Source organism: Lactuca virosa, chromosome 5 (assembly GCF_052849685.1).
Source record: "Lactuca virosa cultivar CGN04683 chromosome 5, Lactuca_virosa_CGN04683_v6, whole genome shotgun sequence".
Taxonomy (NCBI): domain Eukaryota; kingdom Viridiplantae; phylum Streptophyta; class Magnoliopsida; order Asterales; family Asteraceae; genus Lactuca; species Lactuca virosa.
The window spans coordinates 393,813,013-393,839,829 of record NC_136430.1 but is presented as its reverse complement, the minus strand read 5'-3'; the positions used below and the strand labels follow the sequence as shown (position 1 = coordinate 393,839,829).

At 34.3% G+C, this 26,817-nt stretch overlaps 2 protein-coding genes across 2 annotated transcripts; one reads left to right on the top strand and one right to left on the bottom strand.

Annotated features, from left to right (window-relative positions):
• Positions 1-204: 204 nt before the first annotated feature.
• SIEL (ARM repeat superfamily protein) lies at positions 205-5,943 on the top strand. The gene is made up of 9 exons (XM_079047130.1): positions 205-939; positions 1,010-1,090; positions 2,189-2,422; positions 2,572-2,763; positions 2,845-2,985; positions 3,081-3,170; positions 3,269-3,756; positions 4,358-5,452; positions 5,719-5,943. Exons 1-8 carry the CDS (start codon positions 262-264, stop codon positions 5,145-5,147), a joined length of 2,694 nt encoding a protein of 897 aa, XP_078903256.1. The 5' UTR covers positions 205-261; the 3' UTR covers positions 5,148-5,452; positions 5,719-5,943.
• An 8,871-nt stretch (positions 5,944-14,814) lies between these two features.
• LOC145110817 (uncharacterized protein At5g02240-like) lies at positions 14,815-17,070 on the bottom strand. The gene is made up of 7 exons (XM_079047129.1): positions 16,852-17,070; positions 15,884-16,155; positions 15,762-15,798; positions 15,572-15,669; positions 15,412-15,473; positions 15,198-15,321; positions 14,815-15,114 (listed from the first exon to the last, which is right to left on the bottom strand). The coding sequence occupies exons 1-7, from the start codon at positions 17,030-17,032 to the stop codon at positions 14,995-14,997; spliced, it is 894 nt and encodes a 297-aa protein (XP_078903255.1). The 5' UTR covers positions 17,033-17,070; the 3' UTR covers positions 14,815-14,994.
• Between the last annotated feature and the right edge of the window lie 9,747 nt (positions 17,071-26,817).

Here is a 26,817-nt window from a genome sequence, read left to right as displayed (position 1 = left end):
GTTTTGACCGCAGAAAACCGCACCTTGGGAGCGGTGTTCGTGGTCCACGTGGCTGCACTGCGGTTTGGAACCGCACCCCACACCGTATAGCCTTAGGTTTTTTTTATGCCTAAGGCTTTTGGAGTTTTGTTGAGTACTTACGTGTTTTTCTGCCAATCGGGTCATTTGTGTAATTTTGTAAATTTCTTATATCAAACCAAATATGAATCAATACCCTTTGCGTTGCAGAGCTTCTTGGGGCTCAACCAAGACTCCATCAATATGGAGCAAAAGCTTCTCTCGAATTTCGGACAAATTTGCAAAAACCAAACAAAAATATCTCTAAAACCCTTCTCTATCGCTAGAACTCTCCTTGTAAACCCCTCAACCTCCGATCAGACAATCTCTTCCATCCTCCAAAACCTAGAAACCCTATCAACAGCAGTAGCAGCATCAAACCCTCAATTCTACCATCTCCATGTCATCACCCTCCTCTGTGAAATCTCCATCGTCCGCCGCCATTTCTCCCCCCGCATCACCACCACACTCCACTCTCTATCCCTTCACTGCCCCAACATTACCCCACGTGCCGCCGGACTTGCACTCTCTACCTCTGTTTCCATATATCCCGCTTCCGCGTCCAACTTGGTTTCCGCGTTTTCAGAGAGGACCGAGGGATTGTTTTTATCTCTCTGCTTCGGTTCGTGTGTGCATGTGCGTCAACGGCTGCTATCGGATGTGGAGATATTTAATGTCCGGCCGTCGCTTCTGCTCACGGTGTTGACAGGGTTCACTAAGGATCCGTATCCTTACGTGAGGAAGGCTGCTTTGGATGGTTTGATTGGTTTGTGCAAGTGCATTGTCGTTGAAGATCGTGGAATGATTGAAGGATGTTACCTTCGTGCTGTTGAGCTCTTGTTTGATACTGAGGAATGCGTGAGATGCTCAGCTGTTCATATGGTAATGTATTGACAGTTTCTGTTTATTGAATTGATATTGCAGATGGATTTTAATCATTTTGGTGTGGCAGGTAAGTGAATGGGGGAAATTTCTAGTGGCAAATAGTGAGGGCAAAAGCAAAAGAGATTGGTCAGATTCATTGTATGTACAGGTATCAATCAAACCTTATCATTTGTAATTTAGATATAATCCCAAGAGGGATACACCATTCCCAGGTTTCGATTCTTGACATCATAAATTTTCAATATTAAGAATTTAAGATTATCATATATCAGAAACATAAAAATCACTCATGAAAACTTACTTTAAAGGCTTGACTCATTTTCTGTACTTAGCTTTAGCTGAAACCATAAACACATCACTGGTTTTCATTCTTGAACTCATAGATGTTCTCCTATTTGACCGACTCTTTTATGTTAAAAGATGTTTCCCCCTTTTTTCTAGCCATGTTTTCACTCTGAATTGGCTGTAATGGTTGGCACTTGCATATATGAAGGTGATGAATCACCAATACTCTATGTTGGATGATAATAATTATAATTCTAACCTTCTAACTTCTTTTGTCTTCTAAAGCTCATAACATTTAAAATACAACCAATAAATTTGATACAAGGCATGCCTTGCACTTAGGATATAACATCAAGAAGCTTAATTTAAGGTATTATTTTATTATTCTGAAAACTGAGGGTGTTACATTTCCAGAATGTATAATGCAGCTTCTTTCTAATATTGAAAAAAGACTAAGTTTTATTTGAAAATTTAAGCTAAAAAGCATATTTGACCTAGATAAATTAATCTTCTTGTTTATCATATGACCTTTTCTAGCTCTATAGGAATGATTTATGTCTACAATCCTACAAGAACCACAGAAAAGAACGATAACTTGAAGTGCTAACAATATTCTACTTTCAATATTTTTCTTATTAATGCATTGCACTCTGAAAAATCTGCCCAGTTATAGCATTATACTTCCATTTTTTTTTCTCATTAGGACATTATACTTTACAAAATTTACCAAGTTATAGAGGTGAAAATAGTATTGTAGTAGGATGAAATTGCTATAATTGGATAAACTATTCAAATTACAGTGTTATAATAACAAGAAATTGAAGTAGCATGCTTTAATAAACAAATAAATGAAAGTATATTGCTATTTCTTGCCTTTAATCCTAACTTGAATGAGCTATTGTCCAACTTTCTGGTGTTTATCCCATTTTCCCATCATCTTTTACATCAAATGTATCTGCAGCTCTGTTCAATGGTGAGGGACATGAGTATGAATGTCAAAATTGAAGCTTTTAATGCTCTTGGGAAGTTAGGAATTGCATCTGAGTATATTCTGATGCAAACCCTCTCCAAGAAAGTCTTGCCAATCACCAAAGAAAAGACATTACATGGTCAACTCTCAAGAAAGCATTCCAATTTACCAGCTTCAACTGCTGCTGGAGCTTTTATACATGGATTGGAGGATGAATTCCATGAGGTAACTCCAACATATAGCAACATACATTCGTTTATTTGTGTATTAAAGCATCCTACTTCCATTTTATCTCTTGCATGAGGTAACTATATTAGGAAGAAATGAAAGTACATTGCTATTTCTTGCATTAAATGAGTCTGCCTTGTTTGAAGGTAAGAAGCTGTGCATGTTATTCCATGAGGATGCCTGCTATTCTTTCTGCTGACTTTGCTACTGGAGCCTTAGGTTTGTTAATGGATGTGCTGAATGATGATTCAGTTGTTGTAAGATTACAAGCTCTTGAAACCATGCATCATATGGCAGTTTATGGCCATTTAAAAGTGCAAGAAATGCACATGCACATGGTAAGTTTCTTATTAATCCAATTAAACATGTTTTAACTTTTAATTATATTGAATTAAACTATTAATTGTTTACTTTTACAGTTCCTTGGTGCTCTAATCGACATGAACTCATCAATAAGATTTACAGCAAGGAAAGTACTTCGATTAACCAAACTCCATGATCTGATTCTGTTTAAACTAGTTGTTGATAGCCTCATACAGAGTCTAGAGAAATATCCACAAGTGAGTTTCATGTAAAGTTTTCCATGTTCTTTTTTTAATGATATTGGTAAAGAATGTGTGATGTTGACTATGATTTTGACTCTACTTTTTTTCAGGATGAGATAGATGTTCTTTCTCTTGTATTTGATATTGGTCGAAATCATGGAAGTTTTGCTATTAGCATCATTAAAGAATTCTTTCCAGAGGTTGAGAATTTAGTTAGTTTTTTTTTTTTTTTTTTTTTACAATATTTATTTTTATCTCAAAACTGATATAAAGTATAAACACTCTATACATTCTTTAGATGGACCCTTCTTCTTCATGCAATTGGGATTTCAATAGTTCAAAAACTGCTGCACACCTTGTATTGGCCATATCTGTTCCACTCTCTCATGGAAAGCAACAACAGTTGGATTTGGATAGCATTCCATCAATAATATTTTCTTATGCTGTTACAATTCTTGGAAGAATATCTAGAAGCTTGACTGGAGTGATGAATCAGGACACACTTTTGGCTTATTTGTCACATTGTAGTAGATCAAGTGGACCCCACCCTATAGAGTTGATGAAAGGGGAAGACAAGATGGTTGAAGATGATGTGGCAACTAAGATAGATAGTCAAATAACGTGTCCTGTCAGTGTCAGATTAGACATGGTGCATAATAATAATGATGGTGATTTTGAAACGCATGATAATTCAGATAATTATATTAAGTTTATCCTTGCTAATATTGTTCAAGTATGGCCTTTGATGAAGTTTGGATGCATACATGAAGTGCTTACAACACTAAGGTTAGTTTATTTATTATAATTTCATAATTTATAAGCTGCAATATTTGCACTTTTGGTTCCTATGCTATATCAGCTATTTTGGATATGGTCCAAGAATGAATCTTTTTTGCTTTTTTCGTCCCTAATTCACTGTTTCATAACACATTTAGTCCCTGGCTCACAGCCAAGGTTAAGTTTATGAAACCTGAAAATGACCATTTTACCCTTGACTTCTCTGTTTTCATTAAAGTAACAGCTGGGTTGCTAACTTATTAGATGAAACGTGGACTAAAAGTTTTCCAGAAGTCTGAACTGTGAAGTAGGTATAAAAAGACTAAAGGATTCTTTTTTGGACTAAAACATATGAAAATGACCATTTTGCCATTGCCGTCTTCATCTTCTCTGTTTTCATTAATTTATAAAGATGGGATGTTAACTTGACATTTGATGAACTAAATGATTCTTTTTTGGACTAAAAGTGTTATGAAACGGTAAATCAAGGACAAAAAAGACAAAAAGATTCCTTTTTGGACCATATGAAAAAAAATCGATATAGTCCAGGGACCAAAAGTGTACATTACTATACTATGATATCCATTTTAATTATATCCAATTCATGCAGGAGTTGGAAGGAAGAACTAGCAACATTTATCACTGATCCATCATGTCAATCCAGTTCTCATTTAACATTTACTTCACAATATCTTGATGTGGTGAAACTACTTTCAAAAGTATGGTGGCATGTTATGTGCCCAATGGACTTAATATGTAAAGAATCAGGAAACTTGGGGTACATTTTGCAAAAACTGGAAAATAAACTCCGAGAATTACAACACAGGTTCATCGGGTTGAGTAAAGAAGAGGAGCTACATATCCAGGAGCTGACACATGTCGCCTCTACACTAAAATCGTCTATATTCAATGAATCTTTAATAAAAAAACTAGAGTTTTTTTCCTTAAAAGAAATTATATTCCAGAAAAACATAAAATACATGGATGCAGAAGTTGATGTTGGGGACAAATACAAATACAAATACAATGACTGGTTAAATCCGATTCCCTTTGTGGCTGGACTACCTGTTGGAATACCATTAAAGATTAGGTTACATAATGTAGCAATTGAGACTAAGTTATGGGTAAAAATGACAATGTATGAGAAGTTGAGGGAGTATGTGTATGTTGATTTGAAACAATTTGAAGGTTGTGAGAAGGTGAGAGAATTTACGTTTATGCCTCCGTTCCGTAGAACCCCGAAAGTGAATTGTTTTGTGTTGAGGGTATGTGTAGGAATGGAATGTTTGTCTGAGGAGGAGGTTGATGGTTTTAGAGGGCATGGTGGGCCCACACATGAGCTTGTTTATCTTTGCAAGGAAAAAGAGGTGTTCCTTTCTATGGTGGGTAAAAAAGGTTAAAGGTGGTGTGACACCTTTTTATAGGACATGACAAGACATGACAGATTTGAACAGGTTGTACTGTGTTTGACATGTATTGGACCGAGACTGATGTCAATATGTCGATGGGACAAAACCTACCTACAGCCTTTTGTGCCACCTAAAAAGGTGGTACAATTATGAAGACTCGATGTTGATCTGTCAATTGTGGAAAAGACGTGAATGCCCTCTTCATTCTCTATCATTGAAAATAGCCCTTGGATGAATCTTGAAAGGTTTTGGTTGTTTGTTGCAAGTGAAGAGTTTTGTTGGCTTGAAGGTTTCAGGTATATTTTCTTTCTTCAAACTTTGAATACATATTTTTGTTATTTTAATATTGGCTATAATCATTTAAGAATTGTTTGCTTGGCTCATGAGAGAATGCACATGTGTTTGCACTTTGCATTTAAGATGTTATTAGTATTTACTTCTGATTTGTTAACTTTTCCATGTTTTTAATGACATTGTTAAAGCTGCTTGCAGATTTTCCATCTAAGTTTAAAGTGTTGAAAAGATTGTAGGATAACTATGATTTTGTTTCTTATTTTTTCAGGTTGAGGCAGATTCTTTGAGCGTCCTTGTATTTCCTTTAATCCTTCTTGGAATAACGACAGTGATTATGCACCAGGTTTTGCACCTTGCGATGCACTAGGATGTTTTGCAAAATGATTTTATATGTATTTTTGGTTTGTAAAAATGAATATGTATAAAACTAAAAATTTACATGTTTTTACGGCCGAACATATATGAAACAAAGTATATAAACTTTTTGGGAAAATGAATTTGTAACCAAAAGGGTGAAAGAAAACAGACATAAAAATCAATCCGTATAAAAAAAAAATCTTCAAAAAAACTTGCATAAAAATCTACAGAAGTTGTAAAAATTGATTTGTTTTAAAAAACAAACCGTGTAAAAAAAAAAGAACTTGTGAAACACAAAATTATAAAACAAGTCATAATTTTGTAAAAAAAGAAAAGGTAGTTTGTTAATCCTTTGAACAACAAAGTTGTAAAGATATGTTTTCCTATAAAAAAAATGTTTAGACCAAATTCATAAAAAAAAAAAAAAAATGAAAGTTTGACCAAAATCGTAAAAAATGCAAACCTTATCTGATTTTTAACATACTTAACAATAGTTAAAAAGTTGGCGAAAGTCATGTATATATAATAGCAAAAACATAATTACAAAAAAAAAAAGATTTAGTTATGCATCACAGTGCATTTTTTTTTTGTGGAACAATAATATAAAAAATGAAATTATATATGTTTATACAAATCTACATGCATGAAATCGAATATCTAAAAAATGTCGAAAACTATTTTGTAATAAAAACTAATTTTTGAAAATGCATCACAAAAAAACCTCATTAGAAACAATGATATAAAAACGGAAAAATCGTAAAAACAACAAATAAAAAAATGTTAAAAAGTTGGGAGAAAGTTATACAAAATGTTAGGACCAAATTTATAAAAAGGAAGATAAATGTGTTAAAAAAGGACCAAATTTATAAAAAGGGAAAAAATGAAATATGGGATAAATGTGTTGATAAAAAGAAGGCGTTGGAAAAACTTTTGAAAGAAAGATTGAAAATTTGTATAAAAACAAAAGAAATCTGGCTCAAAAGTGTAATGTGTGGCTATTTTATGAAAGGTCCGTTGTTGTTTTGATTTAACACCCCCTTTTAAAATTGACTATATTTACGAATATCTAAACCCAAAAAGTTCGAACTTGTCTAAAAGATTTAAGAGAAATCAAATATCCTCCGTTTTGTTCTTATCTATATATCTATATTCTTACTGATAAGATCAAGACAAGTGTCAAAATTTAAAAAGATAATTAAGAAAAAGAATTAATAGATGCCATGTCATCCTTCTATATGAGTAGGAATATGTATAAAAACAAAAGGCAGAAAGATATTAGATTTTTTTAAGATTTAAATTGGTAATGAAAACATAAAATAGAAAATGTCTTTATTTAGTAGTTTCAAGATCATAGTATAATGCCTTTTAGTGGTTTCACTTTCACTCACATTCTACATGAGCCTACATAAACAAACCATAAAACATTTAATTAGATTGAAATTGAATATAAGAATTACTATGATATGAGTTCGACAATTTTCATTTGACCATAACTTGCTTCTAAGTATTAAATGGCTTAAACTTTATTTAGAGTTTGGTGTCTAAACCTAAAAGACAAAATCCTAAACTTAACCATGAAAGACAACAATTTATATGTAGGGATGAACTTTAGAACCGGACCGGTTCGAAACCGGAACCAGTTTTCCTATATCATAAGAACCGGGAACCGGACCGCCGGTTCTAGCGCCGGTTCCGGTTCCGGTCCCGGTCCCGGTTTTCCGGTTATTTTTCAAATTAGAACCGGTTGAAATGTTGTAGACGATATGTTATTTTTCGGAGCTTGTAAATAATTCAATATTTAACCAAATTATGACTTTTTACACTCTAAATTGAAGTACAAACTCTAAATTACATGATGAAAAAAGAATCAAGTAATTCCGACTTCATATGAGTGAGTTATGCGCATTTTAAAAGCGGGACAGATTCCAAAAAACAAAAAAGGTTGAATCAAAAAATACGCAGCATTGATATGATGTCTTCCGGGGTCTATTGCGAATTCAATATCTAACCAAAATATGTGTTTGTACAGTCTAAAATGAAGTACAAACACCAAATTACATGTTGGAAAAAAAAATGAAGTAATTCCGACGTCATATGAATGAGTTATGCACATTTAAAAAACGGAACAAATTAAAAAAAAACAAAAAAAATGCTGAAATAGAAAAAACGCAGCATCAATATTTTTTATTCCGGGGCATGTGTCTGATTCAATATCTAACCAAAATACATGTTTGCAGAGTCAAAAATGAATTACAAATTCCAAATTATATGTTGGAAAAAAATCAACTAAATCCGACTTCATACGAGTGAGTTATGCGCATTTTAAAAAACGAAAAAAAAAAATGTCAAACCGGGACCGATTTTTATAAAAATGGAGAACCGGTAACCGGAACTTGTTACCAATTACGGTTCCGGTTCCGACGGTTCTAATGCTCATCCCTATTTATATGTCACACATACTAACAAAAAGTTCAGTGTGAGGACAACAAAGAAGGATGATGAAATGTGTAACGCCCGTAGATCCGGGTTAGTCAATTTAGAGATAATAGGGGTCGAAAACGACTTTTCGACAAAAGATTATTTAGAATAAATAATCTTAACCAAGTTGTAGAATATGTCTCAAGGGTTCTGTACATATAAAGAACGCCGAAATCCGAGGTATAACGAAGAAGTTATGGCCCGTCGAAGTTTTACGGCAAAACCGGCACGGCACCGGGAAGCGTAAATAGTGAATTTACGATAGAGCGAATTTTAGCCTTAGTGATCTAAACAAAAGTTGTAGAATACGTTAAACCGAGAACATACAAAAAAAAGAACGCCCAAATCTAACTTCGTATGAGGAAGTTATGAATTTTCTAAGATTTGGCATAGCAGTGTACGACCCGAAACTCGAATTTTAGTTCGAGTGGTTTTTGGCCTACGCGACCTAAATGAGAGTTTAAGATCTCATCAATAGGAACTCAACGGTAAAAAGACAGACGAAAACGGAGTCCGTATGAAGGAGTTACGAATTCTTCGCGGTCATTTAACAGTTTAATCTCCTCCTACTGTTCAATTTAAGATCGGTCGAGAATTAGCCGACAGAGTCTAAATGAAATTTGTAGATCTTGCGTTTACCTACGCGTGGATATAAAGAACGTCGAAAACGGAGCTCGTATGCGAAAGTTACAGGGTTTAGAAGTCGGTAGGGTGCTGCTGCAAAAGGGGTGACGTGGCACAATACAGGCCACACACGTATGGCCACCAGAAACCTGACATGTGGCATGGACTCGGCGAATCGGTACTTCGACTCGGCGAGTCGATCAGGAATTCACCCTATAAATAGAGGTGCCGGGTTCCCTCATTCTTCACACCATCCAAACTCTTCTTTCTCTCTCTAGTTTCTCTCTCTAAAGCCCCAAACCCCCCCTAAAGTCTAGGTAAACCCCCTAGCACCCGAAGGAAGCCCCGAGGCTCCCGGAGTCCCGAGAAAAGATCCTTTCGGCTCAGAAACGCTGCTCCAGCGAAACCCGGTTTTGAGAAAAACCCGCTGTAAGTGAGCTACGCCTAACCTATCTTTAGTATAGCTTATGTTTTAATATAGTAATGCTATTAGGACCTTATAATAAGTACTTGGGCTATTATTATGGGTTATATAAGTACCGTTTAACGCTTATATAATAATAATAATAGTTAGACTATTAATTTGTCTCGGTGAATATTAGACTAAACTCTAGTGGTAATGATACTAGGTTTTGTCCGAGGAAAATTGTGTTAAGAGTAACGAAGTGCTGTCCGAGTACCGAGTCACCACCTAATCAGGTGAGTGCATAGTTACTTTCATCTTAAACATAGATATGAAGTATTTAATATAAATTACGTGCTATGTGTGAATATTATCTATATACTTGCTATCTATGCTGGATGAACAATTTTTATACATGTTTTAAATGATTTAAACTGTATATGTATTTTATATCTACAAAATGTGTTGGGTAAAACATGGGTAGATGAAATAGTTGCTGTGTGATAACACGATGAAAGACATCAATGTTGACAGTGATCCGGTCATCTAGTGGGGTATAGATGACGGACACAAACTGTACTAGATAGTCCAATGGAACGATAGCAGGCTCGTAACCTGTAGGTGTTTCTGAACTAGGTGCTCACTAGATATTTTTGAACTGAGTGTGTTCACTAGATATTTTTGAACTGAGTGTGTTCACTTAGTATTTTTGAACTGAGTGTGTTCACTAGGTATTTTTGAACTGAGTGTGTTCACTAGGTATTTTTGAACTGAGTGTGTTCACTAGGTATTTTTGAACTGAGTGTGTTCACTAGATATTTTTGAACTAAGTGTGTTCACTAGGTATTTTAGAACTAAGTGTTCACCAGATGTTTTGGACTACGTGTTCACCAGTTGTAATCTATAAACCTTGGCAATGATGGACTTCGTGCCAATTCCTTAGGATGATCCTTAGGAATAAATGAACGAGGAATAGTTGATTCTTAGGGTAGATCCTTAAGAGTAAAGAAGATAATGAGGATGAGTAATTGGGTTGATTAATTGTTTGAAGATTAAACATAATAATTATATTATTGTGGGTTGAAAACTCTATGTACTCACCAGGTTTCCCAACCTGACCCACTCAAGCTTATTTGTATCACCGGTGTCGATATTAAGTTACATTACACTGAGAGATTAAGGAGATATAAATCACTAGTGATAATGAATGTAAGTTCTGTTTATGCTTATGTTTCTGTATTGACAATGACATCCCAAATGTTTTAAAATGAATAAAAATTACATTTCTTCGGAAATGCTTTGATAACGTATTTATCATGTTTTTCTGGGAACAAATTCCGCAACATTTTTATTAAAAGAAGTACTCTGATTTTTATAAAGCATAAACAAAATCGGTCTTTTCTGGCCGTGAAAATGGGGATGTCACAAAATGAACAGTAGTTGATACAATAGAAAGAACACGAAACGTGTAATCAATGTGTTTAAAACCCATTAAACCCTAAGGGTATATTTAGTTACGAAAAAATAGATTGTTTTCTGAAAAAAATTTCCAAGAAAAAGGAGGGTGCGTTTAGTTGCGGAAATGGGTCGTTTTCCAGAAAAATTTTCCAAAAAAATGAGAATTTAAAAAACGCGTTTAGTTCGTTTATTTTTCTAAATTTTTCACGGAAAATGAAAATTTTATGTTTTCTAAAATTACAAAGAAGTTTGAAATTTTTGAAAACCTGATAATTATTGCTTTAAATATTTTTCTAATTCCAAAATTTTTCTAAAATATAAAAACACTCGTTCCTACCCCACCTACCTCTACCTACCCCCGTATTAACACCCCCGACCCACCATACCCCTAACCTACCTACCCACACCCACCCACTCCCAAGCCAACCCCCACAAGCACACACACACATACAAACACACACACACACGCACACCCACACCCATCCGCACCCCACCCCCACCCATACAAACACACACACACCCACACCCACAAACACACACACACACCCACAAACACACATACATACACACCCACCCCCACAAACAAACACACACACACACATACACATACACCCACAAACACACACCCACCCCTACCCCCTCCCACAAACATACACATCCACCCCCAACTCCACCCCCACAAATAACCCCCCCCCCCACACACACACACACCCACCCACCCAACACCACTACCACAATCACCAACCTACCATCACCAGCACCACCACCGCCGCTGCCACCACCGTCACCGCCACTGCCAGAATTGCCGCCGCCACCACCACCGCTTGTCATAACTACCACCGCTCCCACCCCACTGCCGCCGCCACCACCACCACCATCGCCATCATCGACACCACCACTGCCCCCCGCCGTCGCCCCCACCCCCACCCTACCACCACTACCGTTTTCTAAAAATAAAAACGGATAGAAAAATACAAATCTAAACACGTTTTCTAATTTTCTAAAACTGAAAATGAAAAATAAATAAGTTTTAACTAAACGCGTTTTCTAAATTTTCCAATGAAAACTGAAAACGGAAAACAAAAACTGAAAAGGGAAAACGAAAAACGAAAACTGTTTTTCCGTAACTAAATGCAACCTGAGAATTTTGAAAAAATGTTTAGTTCAACAATTTTTTCTAAATTTTTCACGGAAAATGAAAATTTTCCGTTTTCAAAAATTACAAAGAACTTAAAAAATTTTAGGAAACCGATAATCATTGTTTTCTATATTTTTCTAATTCCAAAAAATTTCTAAAATATAAACATACCCACCCCACCCCACCCCACACACCTTTACCTACCCCCACCCCACCCCCACAAATACATACACACACCACCACACACACACATACACACACCACTACCATAAATTCCGACCTACCATCACATCCACCACTACCCCGTCACCGCCACAGTCACCACCACCACCCCGTCACCATCGTCACACCACCCCCACCACTACCACCCCCACCACCATAATTGTCGTCATTATCGCCACCACTGTCGCCACCCCGCTACCGCTGCCGCCACCATCGTCATCATCCTTGCGATTTCAAGAAAATTCGAGTGCTCCATCAAGAATCCAAGAACCACCAGCAAAGGTGAATGAGAGGAAAGTGTACACGTTGCGTTGTGTTTGAGGATTTTATATTTTTATAGCTTATCCCGATGTAGTTGGTTAGATCATTGATTTAGATTCTAATTTTTCAAAAAGTAATTTGAGATTAGTTTTTTTTATATGCACTAAATTATATGTAATGTTACAAAGTTAGAAAACAATACATTAATTTAATAATTTGTATATCAGTTGAAAACAATATATCATATAGAATTATCATTATGACTAATTGTAAGATATTTTTTCGCTTATACAATGACTATTTGAGATTGACATGGTAGATCTAGATAATCTTTACAGCTCCGATTAAAAATTAAAATTTTCTTTAAAAGGCTCAGCCTAAAACGATTTGTGTATAAGGATAAAATGAAATTTTATTTTTTAAACATAACTTTATTCCCTTATTAGGGTTCAAATGATTGGAAAACTCTTTGTTACCTTTAATATGATAAAATCTAAACTTTATTTTAATAATGTTTCGTAGAATATAAACTAATGTTTTTAATTGTATATAAATATCATTTTACAAATGTAACATGAAATATAAAATTACAGAAGGTACAAAATATATTTTGTTCATACGTGTTAATTTTTTTTTTCTATATGTACTCAATTAAATCGTTATTTGAGCGATGTGAGTGTCTCTATCATGAAGTTGTTGACCATGTAACTAGACAGACTTTCATTTCATTCGGTAAAGTATTCAAAAACTTGATCATCAAAAACATTTGCGTAGTTAAACTTGCAGTTCTCATTTGCCTCATAATGCTTATGAGTTTTGTTTTCAATATCTTTCTTGTCCATTCCACTTCTTTTTCGAGGATATGGATCCTTTTATAGGGAAAAAAATTATAATTTTGATAATTGTTTTATATATTTTTTATAGACTATTTATAGGGGAAAAATATTATAATTTTTGATAATTTTTTACAGTACACATAAAAGATAAGAAAGTAATCTAATTAAAAATAGTTTTATTTGTTTTTTAAAATTAAATTCTATTAAAAAATCATATATTTATTATATTTATCCAACATTAGGAAAAAAAATTAATAAAAAAAGGTCCGAATAATGTTTGAAATGGGGAAATATACTGTGGATCTTTGGAAAACTTGTGATTTTTTTTAATGTTTTTTCACCAACCGAACAATCAATTATCTGACAATGATATTTAGTCTTATCATCTAACTTATCAATTAGTTATTATTATTATTATTTTATTAGCTACCTTATCAGACAAAAAAAATATTTTACCAATTAAAACCTAATATTTTCTCAATTTTTTTTGTTTATTTTTCTCTATTAGCATTAAATCTACAAGTTTTTTTTTCAAAACAAAATCTCACATTTTCCTGAGTTTAATGACCAAAGGATTAAAAAAACATTCTCCTAATATAACATCGTTATATAGGTGTATTTGACCCTGAAAACGATGTGTAAAATGTTTGATTTGCTTCTTCTCCATCTTTTTAGATGAGAAACTCGATATGCTTTTTGTTTCTCTTTCTCCATGCCTCCTTAAAAATAAGGCTTGGTGCCTTTGTCATTTGGTATGTCAAATAAGCACACTAAATGTACCTAAACATGGAAAAGAAATCATCGCCCCACGTAATACTCATTGTGATAGGACTTCAATAACACTTAGGGGGTGTTTCGATATGACTTGTTGAAAGTCAATAAGTTAAATTGAGTAATAAGTTAAATTGATTGTTTAGGTAATGAAAATAGCTTTTTCCCCACCTCTAATAAGCAGTTTTTAGAAGTCATTTTCTATTGACTTTTTATGACTTTTGAGTTTTGAAATAAAGAGAACATAGTACCCTTAATGAAACTACAAGTAGTTTTGTCAAACACTTTCCTTCCCCTATTGATCATTTTACAACTACTTAATCTATTTTCCTTCTCCTATTTGATCATTTTACAACTACAAGTAGTTTTGTCAAACACAAAAAATGGTTATAAGTTATAACTAATAGCCTTTTGCAGTCACATAAATTAATCCAAACATTTTTAATTTTTTTTGTAACACATATGCTAATAAATACTTTTACCAAAAAGTGTTTTATTTTGAAACACAATCCAAACACCTCCTTAGATTTCTTATTATAATAACGTCTTCGATATCTAACACTTTCTTAGCATATGCTCTTAGTACAATCTTCAACATCCATAAAAGTAGAGTATATAATTCCTAACTCATCCTACAAGTGGGTTAATCTCTCTACAGTGAATAAAATTGACTGGTAGTTAATTTAAACTAATTTAGGGAAAGGGAAGCACTATTTATGGGTTGAAAAGCCAATTTGGATGCTCCCTCTACTTTGTGATTGAATTGTATAGCATAGTACTTAGAAGCACATACACAAATACACAAACACCAAAATATAAACTTCAGTCTCGAAATGCCTTCCACAACCTTTTACCATCTCAAATATCATAATTCTCAAATTCAAATTCTCGAATAATTCTAATTTGAAAATATCCGAAATTATTACAACTCATCATTGATTCTTATAATCAACATTCCTGTCATTGCACAAATGGCAAGACATGTATGTATGTAGCTTAAAACCGAGTATTGACTTGTGAAAATAAAGCCTTGAAATCTTTTGTTGGGGTCCCACTTCCCTCAGGTTTGGATGCAAGATCAAACGCCTTAAATTTCGCCTCCTCAAATTGCAATGCCTACATTTACAAAAATGTCACAAGACATGTCCCAAAGGGCAAAAACGTCATTTTTCACAACACAAATGGATGTACATCTGTACCTGAATACAGACTTCAGCCACATCTGGTCTTGCAATGGTTTTGGTTTCAGTCTCAAGAAGCTCATCATCTTTCCCAATAAGCAGCTCGCGGACCCCACCTTCCTTGTCTTGCAATCCCCCAGCCCTACATCATCATCATCATCATCATCATCATCATCATTTGTGACAGTTAATTTAGTTAGTTAAAAATTTTAACTGTAATTCCAATTATAACCTTATAATTGTGTATGGAAGGCCAGAGTCTGCTAGATACTGTTCAGCTTTTCTCTTCCACACCTGCAACCAATAATCACAGATGAAAAAAGTTTTTATTTAATATTAATTATACAGACACTACAACTGTTATCTTTAAATAAAAAAAAAATTAAACAAACCAGTATATTCCCATTTCCCAAGCTGTTTAAAGGGTGGTTAATATTTGTTCCACCCATGGACCCCACAAGAACAATTTGCTTCACTCCAGCAGCTTTAGCTGTATAATTTATAAAGATTCACCAAAATTAAATAAACACAAACCAAAAATATAAAAATAGGTAATAAGTGGAAAGACCAAAAGACCCTTACCAGCATCTATCTGATTTTTCTGCCCTTCCCAATCAACCTAAAACATAACAAGTTTAATAATTTATATAGTAACTAGTTAAGAAACAACTATTTGAATGTAAGGGTATTAAAGTAATTAATACTTGTTCAGGGTTTGATCCTTCTTCAAAATAGAATTCAGGTCTTCCACCTTTAGTTGGATCAAAACCAGGTTTCATTTTAGGGACTGCACTTGTTAGAATTACAAGAGCATCGATTCCTTGAATAGCAGGAAGGATAGTTTCGGTATTTCTTATATCACCAATGAAAACATCATCTTCTCCACCAATTTTCTCCTTGCTTTCTTCAGTTCTAACCAAACCTCTTGCAATATACTCGGTTGATCTCTCCTTCAGCTTTTTATAAACTATTTGACCTACAAAATGAAACAAGTAATACATGTACACACCATTAAAGGAGCTAACACTTGAGTTTCATTCAAACAAAGATGAAATGGATGCATAAGTCAATCAAGAATAAGATTGTGAGTGTATCCTTTGACTTGAGAACTACAAAAGTTAGTATGAAATCATCCAGTCTTCTGGTAATGAATTAATCAACTACATACAAACAGGAAAGAATTGTATTTAGAATGTACAGAAGCTTATACCATCTCAAATTATGAAACAAACGTTTGGGATTTTGGAAATAGAAACTCTAAGATCTTCTTCCTTTCTACAACACAAGAAGATTACAAACTCCAAAGAACAGATTGATTCGATAACTTAAGTGAGATTGTACTGTTTTTGTTCGCTAGTGATTTACTTTAATTCAGATCTACAGTAACTAATTTGACTCGGACATTTTCTGTTTGAATTGTTGGGAAATCACAAGTCAACCAAAGATGAAACTCTGCTGTTATCAAAACCGCTGAACCCTATAAAACTCAAAACCGATAGCAAGGCTACTCAATTCCATAGCAGATAACCGAAAAGCCGTCTACTTCTACCAAAAATTACGCAATTCAATATAAAGTGTCAAAAATGATAAGATATTTTGGCGAAAAAAGCAAATTTATGGGCGCAGAATTGAGGAGATAAGTAGGAAAAGTGGTGTAGATGAAAGTTAATACCAGTTCTGCCACCAGCTCCGGTGACGAGGACGGTGGTGCGGTTGGATTCCGACATCGAGAAAACTGAGAATCTCCTTCGGGTTGTGGAAGAAATTGTATAAATTTTGGTGCAGGTAGAAGTGGAAGAATGATGAGGAAATTGTGAAAAGGTTGGTAGGAGGACACGTGTGAGAGAAGCCATGGAGAGAGCTATCCAATGGATTTCAAGGAGGGTTTAAAAAGAATTTGGGCAAAACTCCCTTATTTCTTAGTTTCTTTCATATAACATAAAAAAAGATATTATTCACTTATTTACAAGATTTGTTTAATATTTCAAATTATTTTGTTTATTGACTTCATATATTTTATCTTAGAGACGATTTTGGCTTTTGGCCATTTGAGGAGTGTCGAGCAGTTATGGCACAATGTTGCATGTACCATCAAAGACATTCTTTGAGATGTCGACATGAATCAAGGAAATAAGGAATGGAAGGATTTGAAGAACCAAAGAAATAAACGATAATATGGGCAACAAAATGATAATCTCTCAGACCTAAGTTTCCAAAATAGCTTACTAACCGGTTGGTAAACGATATAGTTAAGTGGAAAATGTGGGTGTTTCAAAAGCTAAAGAAATTGTCAAAAATGGAAGTAAAGCAAAAAAAATAAAAATAAATAAATAATAAAAAAAAAATCACAAAGTGTTGGCTTTGGGCTTCCCTCCTAGTTAGGTTGCCAGCTTATTTGTATCTATACTGCTAAGTAGTTTGGGCTTTGTTGAATATTGGATCAACTAGTCTTAAAATAAGATTTTTCTTTAGAACAACTCCAAGTCTAACACTAAAAATCATAGTAAAAATCATTTTCAACTCCAATTGCATATTAAAAATTAACATTATAAACATATTTTAATATTATAACTATAAAATAATATTTCTTTTAAAATTATATGATTTTATTTAACTAAGTTTATTATAATTTATTAATTATTATTAATAATAGTATTAATTGATTTTACAACATAAATAAGATGAAAATTACATTTTAAAATTAGATTAGAAATATTATATAACTAAAAAAAACATTACACTTATTTCAATATTCGAATACAATGTAAATAAAAACTAGTTGTATGAGTTAGTATACTTATCCCACAAATGTTCAATTAATGCATTTATTGATTTGAATAATATCTCTGATCATGAGTTTCGTGACTATATTCAAAATGAGCAAAAACGGATAATGAGAAAAAGAACAAAAAAGTCTTAACGAGAAGAACAAGGTCAAGGATCTCACGGATAAGGATTTCAATATTAAGGATCTCAATATCGAGCATCTAAAAACCAACCACATCAATATCAAGGATCCGGAGAAGATCATGGAGAAGGAGTTCAAGATCAAGACCAACGATCTCAAAACTATAACCATACTTTGAGTACCTTGGAGGAACGGGAAATGATCTTCACAATCTCTATATTTTTATTTTATTTATGTTTTTCATTTACTATCTATGTTGTGTTTGTTAAGGTTGATATATATATATATATATATATATATATATATATATATATATATATATATATATATATATAAGTTTGTTATTTCATAAAACCATTTTGTATTAATTATTTTATTTTGTTAAATCATCAAAACTATAAAATATATAACAAACGAGTGGTTTGTATATTTTTTAAAGTACTTCCATAACAAATGAATAAAAATAATCTTTTCTTTTATTATTATAAAAGGGATAAAAAAGAATATATGTAATATTATAATATGTATATAGATTTAGTGGTGATAATAGTTTCACACCAATTTGTTGGGATACCATAGCGCTACATCAAAATGCCGACAAGTACAGAGGTCTATTGAAGGAATATGGGCCTACAAAACACAAATTTGCAGGTTCGTTGGAGTTGCTCTTATGCGGAAAAGGGAATGCAAGAAGGCAAAAAGAGAGCCATAAGAAAGGCATAGCTTAATTTGAGGGTTCTTAAACTTTCGTCCAATTTTATGTGTCAGAAGAGAAGCATAGCTTAATTTGAGGGTTCTTAAAATTTCGTCCAATTTTATGTGTCAGTGCACATTCTTTAATCATTAGATCATCCTAAAATTTGGTGTGTGGCTTCAAGACTAATAGTTATTTAATATGGATGAGGGAGATCGTCAGTGGAGTCTTCGATAGAGTTTTGTAAAGGAATATGTTCGCACAATAGGTTTTATTTACCAGGGAACTCTGCTTGTTCATTCTTCCTTCGGGGGTTGTTTAGTCATTGGCTTTTGGCTGGTGATTTATATCTAGTTTGTCCTAGAAAATAACTCTCTTGTATTCTCTAATTTGCTGCTATTGGATTGGTTCATGGACTTGGTCTTGTGATTTTTACTCATTGTTTTGAGGAGATTTTCCACGTTAAAAAATTTGGTGGTTTGCATTAGTTTATTGCATCGATATTAGTTTACTTCTTGTTGGATTTTTGGAAGTTAAAGAAATCAGAAAATGGTTTTGAACCATTTAATTAATTCTCATTGATAATGCTAGAAGGTATATTTCAAGTTGCCAAAGAAACCTAAATAAAATAGGAGACTAAATATTCACTAAAAAAAGATAAGTATAAGTTTTTGTTGTTGTAATCAAATTCTTTTACCCCCCTCCAAGTTGGAACATGAAGACCGCGAACGCCCAACTTGCCATGAAGATATCGAAATTTCTCTATCTCAAGTGGTTTGGTGAAGATATCGACAACTTGTTCATTACTGTTGACAATGCAAGTCTGAATTTCTCTAGACTCGATGCGTTCATGCACAAAAAGCAATCCTTTTTATATGTTTAGTGCGTGCATCAAATATGGGATTGTCGAAAATATGTTTAGCTGCTTGATTATCGCAATAAAGATAAGTATGACCAGATTGAGGTGCTTCAAGGTCTTGTAACAACCAACAAAGCCACAAAATCTCATTGAAAATAGAGGTCATGGCTTGATATTCAACCTCTACAGATGACCTGAAGACGCCATATTGTTTCTTCGTCTTCTAGAAAATAAGAGCACCACCCAAGGTGATAAAATAACTAGTCTTGGAGCGTCGAAAACCAAGCCAATTTAAGTCACAAAAAGCCTTAAGAGCGAGGTTACCAGTTGAGGGAAAAATCCTTTTTGGCATAAGGATTATGTAACACATTGTTCAGAAGATTCCACTCGTAATACTCAAAACCCCGAATATTTCTCATTACCTCATTTCATACCAACATTTCCATATATACAATCTAGAATACTTACTTCTTGCCACAAAAGTTTGTTAACATCTGTATCAAAATTAACGAAACCACATTGTATGATGAAACATGTGAAAGTTTAGAATTGGTAAAATCTATGGATATTGAACTTAATGCATTGGAACATAATGACACATGGAAAATGTTTTTTTTACCACCAACCAAGACACATATTGGTTCAAAATGGGATTATAAGGCCAAACTACACCTTAATGGTACTGCTGAGAGGTACAAAGCGAGACTCGTCGTGAAAGTTACAACCAAATATATGGTATTGATTATGTTGATAGTTTCTTACTAGTGACAAAGATTAAAACCAGTAGAGATATTACTCTCATTATATGCATCAAAAGATTGGCCTTTACATCAAGTAGGCATCAAAAATGCTTTTCTTTATGGTTTTCTTGATTAAGAAGTGTACTTATCTCCACCATAAGGTTATTTCAAAGAATATGAAGGTGAAATATTTAGGCTAAATAAATAGCTGTATGGTTTCAAATAAGAAACCAAGCAATGACATACTAATTTCTACAACAAAATCATCATTTTTGGATATAAACAGACTTAACGTGATCATTATTTGTTTGCTAAAGGAGAATAGAGTGATTATATTACTTTGGTGGTTTATGTTGATGATGTTCTAATAACAATACCTAATCTAAAAATTATTGAAAAAATACAACTATATCTTCATAAGATGTTTACAGTCAAAGATTTAAGACATGTTAGTTATTTTCTCGGGGTTGACTTGCTTAAAACAAAAGATAGTTTATATGTAAACTAAAGAACATGTGTATTTGGATATTCCTGCGGATACAAGATTAAGTGGAGTCAAACCATCTTATACTGAAGTTGTTAAAAATATTCAACTGTGACAGGAAAATTACTGTAAGATTTGGAAAGGTATATAAGACTTGTGGGAAGATGACTATATCTCAATTTTACAAGACCACACATAAGTTATATAGTATAACTATTGATTCAATTCTTACACTCCCCAACTGATTTACATTGGAAAGCTATTATGCATGTTCTGAATTATCTGTAAGGAAGTCCTAAAAAAGGTTTATTCTTTCCAAAAACATCCTCGACAATCACGATTAATGCATACACTGATTTTGATCGAGCAACTTGACAAATACAAGAAAGTTCCCAGTTAAATAAACATTTTTGAAATAATGAAAGTTATTTTATTAAAACCTTCGGGATGTCATTCGTTTATATCCGAAAATACGTTGCAACGGAAATAAAAAGGTCCTAAAATAACTAATGCAAGCCTATCATTTATTCCACTCAGCATCCTAACTAGGCAATTTCAACTTTGGCTCCACTACCTGTGATGCAATAAAATGATTGGGTCAGGTTTGGGAAACCTGGTGGGATACGTAAGGTTTTCAAGTCCATAACATTTTATTGATAAAATATCATTCCTACAAGACATATATCAGGTATAAATATATAACTTGTCCTAAGACAATCTACCCAAGCCCAACTGATCCTCACAGATCCTAATTTGATAATCATTCGGAAGAATTACCTTACCGGATGAACTGTCTAAGCAACTTTTTGACTACACCTACTAGGGGAGTCCTTGGCTAGTGTAAGTCATATAGGGCAACCAATGTTCAGAGATTTTGATGAATATGGTTTTCCTTTTCATCTATGTCCATGGGTTATAAAGCCATGCTAGCAACGTAATTCACAAGACCGTCTAAAACAGCGAAGTAGTGGTCATCTACTATGGTCGATGACCCAGACATACCGTCCGGTTGTCTGATCGGGACCCACCATTTCTGGTCATCCCAAGATGAGGAGGATTACACTCTGATCTGGTCCCACACTCTAACCCAACTATGAGACTTAATCGATGTTAAGCCTATTCGACACTAATCAATCCTTTATAATTCTTATTCATAATCTAAGGCAAGACCTACATCTAAATGCAATTGATTTCTACAACAATTCCTAATCCAAATGTTACTATCTTACCTTTACAAATAGCATATAATATAGATAATACAAGCAACATTTATTATAGGGATATTTTTAGGTTAAGATTATGTTCTTGATAATAACTACGCACTTACTTGACAAAGTGTCTGGTGTTTGGTGAATCGGGTAGAGCTTCGCCTTACAGCTTTCTTGAAGGACATAGATGTACATAACGCTACATCTTAGTCTATTTTCATACTACGTGGAACTATTATCTTAAGAGTTTAGATTCCTCAACAATTCCAAAGTCTACTTCAAGATCAAACAAGTAAGGATCATCCAGCCAGGACAGTCGGGAGGCAGGATCATTTCGACATATAGTCTTTATGAAATCCAACAACCAAGCTGACATGACCATTCTAGACACCTCTCCCATAGCAGATCAATCAACATAACAACTTGGGATCGTTGATAAATCTTAATTATAAGATCCTAGTAACGACTTAAAAGTATAATTATAAATTACACAGGGACATAGTAAGTGTAGCTCACTTATAGAGTACAATAGACGAGAATCGGGATCTAAACGGGCAGAATACCGACTTAAGTCCTTCCTAAGTCGGTATAAAATGCATAACTCTCACATCTGTCGTCCTTTTTCGATGGTTTTTATATCGTTGGAATCCTAACAACGAGATCTTCAACTCTCGTTTAGATTTTTTTGGCTAACAATATATCGATCTAAAATTCGATATCGGTGCGTCCACTACTACGCCGAATTTTAGAAAAATCATAACTTCCTCTAGTGAAGTAAGATTTAGACGATACCTATACGCACGAATTCGCTTTTACGACATCTATGAATTCCGTTTAGACTTCCTAAGCTAAAAAGCAATCTAACCCAGATTCACTTTTTACGCTATCCGTAGCCGTGTCGGTTTTATCGCGAGACTTTGGCGCTTCCTAAATTCTTCGTTCTAAGTCGGATTAAGGCATTCTAGATATGTAAAGGATCCTAATTACGAATGCTATAACTAGGTTGCTGTCACACCCCCGAACCAGACGGCGGAAAACGTCTGGGGGCTTGTGCGTGACTTCATCTTGTAATATCATCACTATGTATATAATTGAAACAAAACAACACCATCATCATACATATCAAAATACAACCAACATTGTTTACATCAAGTATAGTATCATAAATTACATGCAAAAATATTCAATGTATGATGATAACAAAATATGACAAATTCCACATGTTCTTGTAGATCATTCCGCTCAACGATTCCCTTTGAATACAAGTTATTCTGAAAATGTCAACATATATAATGTTGGTGAGTTCATAAGCATGTTTGAATGAAAAGTTTTGTATCTTTCGTAAAACGCCAGAAAATCCGATATTTTCTGAAAAATGGTTTTCAAGTGAAGTGTCAAAATCAAGTACTAATGCATGTGTGTTTTCTGTTTTTAGAATGTATATAAGAATGTAAACCGGAAAGGATCCTGAAATTTTCTGTTGTAATTAGAAGGTATTGTTTAACTGTATATTTCCCCAGAAAATCCTATATTTTCTGTTTACAAAAGTGTCGTGGTCTCAAAACCCTAAGACCGAATATCACTGTACGTATGTTTTTGTATTAACAAAATTCTATATGTATTCCATAAAATTATGATGGAGAGGATCTCTATGTGAGCCGTTTTAACCATACTTGATTATGACCTAGTTTAACTGTAGCGAACAGCTCAGGTGTGAGGTGTCACCCCGTATAGATCTATACACAAACTCTCGCTCTCCCTCCAGGAGACTCTGATTATAACTACAGCCTACGATTGTACACTCGAGAGGTGTCAACCGACATGTCTCACTAGCATCCTTAACTGAGTTTACGCGAATATTGTATTATGTTATGTATAATGTTTTCCGTGTACGCTTTATGTTTGAAAAGTCCAACGAGTATGTATGTGAATGTATGAGGCCCAACAGACATGTAGAAGGATTACTAAGGCCCAATAAATATGTAATGTATAGTCTAGGCCCAATAAGCATGTAAATGGGCCACTAAGGCCCACTAAACATGTATTGTATAATCCAGGCCCAAAAAGCATGTAAATGGGCCGCTAAGGCCCAATAAACATGTATCGTATAATCCAGGCCCAAAAAGCATGTAAATGGGCCACTAAGGCCCAATAACATGGATTGTAGGTATTTAGTCCACTTTGTGTAATGATGATAGTTTTGGCCCATTAAGCCGAAAAATTACCATTCAGGCATATTTTTTATGAAATTGACACTTTAGGTCCTTCAAGACCAAAAATTTATATAAATGGGCTTAGTTCAAATAAAATGACATTTTTAGCCCACTTTTGTTAAAAATAACACTTTTGGCCCAATATCATGAAAATTGACATCTTCGGCCCAAATATATATAAATAGGCAATTTCGGCCCCTTTATATAGAAATTTACATTTACGGGCCAATTATATAAAAGTTTACATTTTCGGTCCAATTTAATAAAAGTTTACATTTTCGGCCCAATTTAATAAAATTGGCATTTTCAGCCCCTTATTAGACGAAAACAACATGTTTGCCTCAAACTTGTCTAAAATGACAATTTAATCCACAAAAGTCAAAATTTTGCAAATTTGGCCCACAAAACCGTGAAGGCCCAATTTAAGCCCATTTTGTGAAAATTTACTCTTTTGGCCCTTTTTAAACCATGGATATCATAAAGGCCCATATATATATATATATATATATATATATATATATATATATATAATGACTCTTTTGGTCCTTGAAAAAAACGTAAATGTCATAAAAGTTTCATTTTTTTTCGTTTATTTGTCAAAAATGGTCCCTTTATAAAATTTTGTTTAGTTTTTCAACAATCTTTACATGTTTAACACTTTCATCTTCATGGCATATTGTATAAAGTGTTTAGTTTACAAATATCACCAAGTTTTGTTAGAGTTTTCGAGATTTATGAAGTTTCATCACATATTCACAACTTATACCAAGAAAACACACATAAACATGCACAAATACATAGATCTAACACATAAGCAACTTGTATTCTCCCCCAAAACATAGTAAAACAAAAAACAAGGGGGTATGAACTCACTTTGGGGTTTGGATTCGGTTTTGATGAAGAGATGAGAGGAGATGATGTTGTTTTTGGCCTTGAGTGCTTCTATGTAAGGAAGAGTTCTCAACATAAAATGGAGAGTAAATATTTGTGTATGATAACAACTTACCAAGAGTGTGAAAACTTGATGAAAACCTCTTGAAGACACACACCAAAGTTACGAAAATGGCAAGGGAAGTGAGGGAATTTTCCTTGAGCTTGAGAGGAATTATGAGAGAGCTTGAATAAATTTTGAAGTGGAGTGTGGAGTGAGGGGAGGTCTCAGCTGAGAGATAGAGTGAGAGATAAGAGTGAGGAGATTAGTCTTTACTTAGTGGTTAATTTGCTAGTTGCCTCAATATTTATGGGGTAATATGCATGTTTACATGCAAAATAATATGGAGGTGGCACAATTCTAGCCATCTCCACATTTCTTTTTTTTATAGTTGGGCCGAGAATAAGGGAGAAGAGAAGAAAGGAGAAATAGTTTGGGCTTGATTTCGATAATATGAGGCCCAATTGGATGGTTCTCGGCCCATTGGGATAGAAGAAATGGAGTTTATGGCCCATTAGGGCTAATGAAATCATTTATGGCCCATCATGGCCCATTAGGGATAAAATGAACTATTCTAGGCCCGCATGACCCAAAATGTATTAGTTTCATGAATGTGGGTCCACTTAGAGCCCAAAGTAGTCAAATTGAAAGTTTATTGGTCCATTAGGCCCAATAAGAGGATCCTAGTCCATATTAACTTGAACCGGGATTCCTAGGGTTTTCAACCCATAGTTGACTATATGGAATATATTGTATTAGGTTATGGGCTTCTTGAGTGAGGTTCGATTCAAAAGGATGATTTTGATTAAGCATAGAGTATGATTTTCACTTAGAGTACATGCCTTATAGTAGATGATGTTTACATGAGAATAGAATTTCCTAGCTAAAAATGCTAGTTGTGACATCATTCCCCCGTTAGAGGGAATTTCGTCCCGAAATTCTTTCGAAAGGTAGGATCATGAATGAGAGAATAAGTGAGGGTACTTCTGTTTCATTTGGTCTTCGCGTTCCCATGTGAATTCCGGTCCACGCTTGGCGTTCCATCGAACCTTCACAATCGGAATGCGACTATGCTTCGTACGCTTCACTTCTCGGTCCATAACCTCGACTGGTTCTTCGACGAACAGGAGATTCTCGTTTATTTCGATTTCTTCTAGAGGAATGGCAAGAGTTTCATCTGATAAGCACATTTTCAAATTCGAGATGTGGAACACGGAGTGTACGTTGCAGAGCTCTGAAGGTAGCTGCAACTTATAAGCTACCAGACCAATTCGGGCAAGGATCTCGAACGGTCCGATGTATCGCGGGTTCAGTTTTCCCCGTTTCACAAAACGGATCATTCCTTTCCAGGGAGAGACTTTCAATAGCTCCCGATCCCCGACTTGGAATTCCAGAGGCTTTCACCGTTTGTCAGCATAACTCTTTTGTCGGTCTCGCGATGCTTGAAGTCGGGCTTTGATTTGGATTATCTTTTCGGTTGTTTCTCGGATGATTTCTGGCCCTGTGAGAGTGCTGTCTGGTGATTGTCCTTTTGCTAGTTGGGTGTCATCCACCTCATCCCAGCATAGAGGCGATCTGCATTTGCGACCATATAAAGCCTC

Bases quoted from the DNA above. Each gene is read 5' to 3' on its own strand.
- LOC145110817 (XM_079047129.1), bottom strand. From the start codon at position 17,032: ATGGCTTCTCTCACACGTGTCCTCCTACCAACCTTTTCACAATTTCCT. The intron at 15,322-15,411 runs GTTATAATTGGA...ATGATGATGTAG, and splicing joins CTTCCATACACAATTATAAG to GGCTGGGGGATTGCAAGACA. The intron at 15,115-15,197 runs GTACAGATGTAC...TTGTAAATGTAG, and splicing joins TGGCTGAAGTCTGTATTCAG to GCATTGCAATTTGAGGAGGC.
- SIEL (XM_079047130.1), top strand. From the start codon at position 262: ATGGAGCAAAAGCTTCTCTCGAATTTCGGACAAATTTGCAAAAACCAA. The intron at 2,423-2,571 runs GTAACTCCAACA...CCTTGTTTGAAG, and splicing joins TGGAGGATGAATTCCATGAG to GTAAGAAGCTGTGCATGTTA. The intron at 2,764-2,844 runs GTAAGTTTCTTA...TTACTTTTACAG, and splicing joins AAGAAATGCACATGCACATG to TTCCTTGGTGCTCTAATCGA.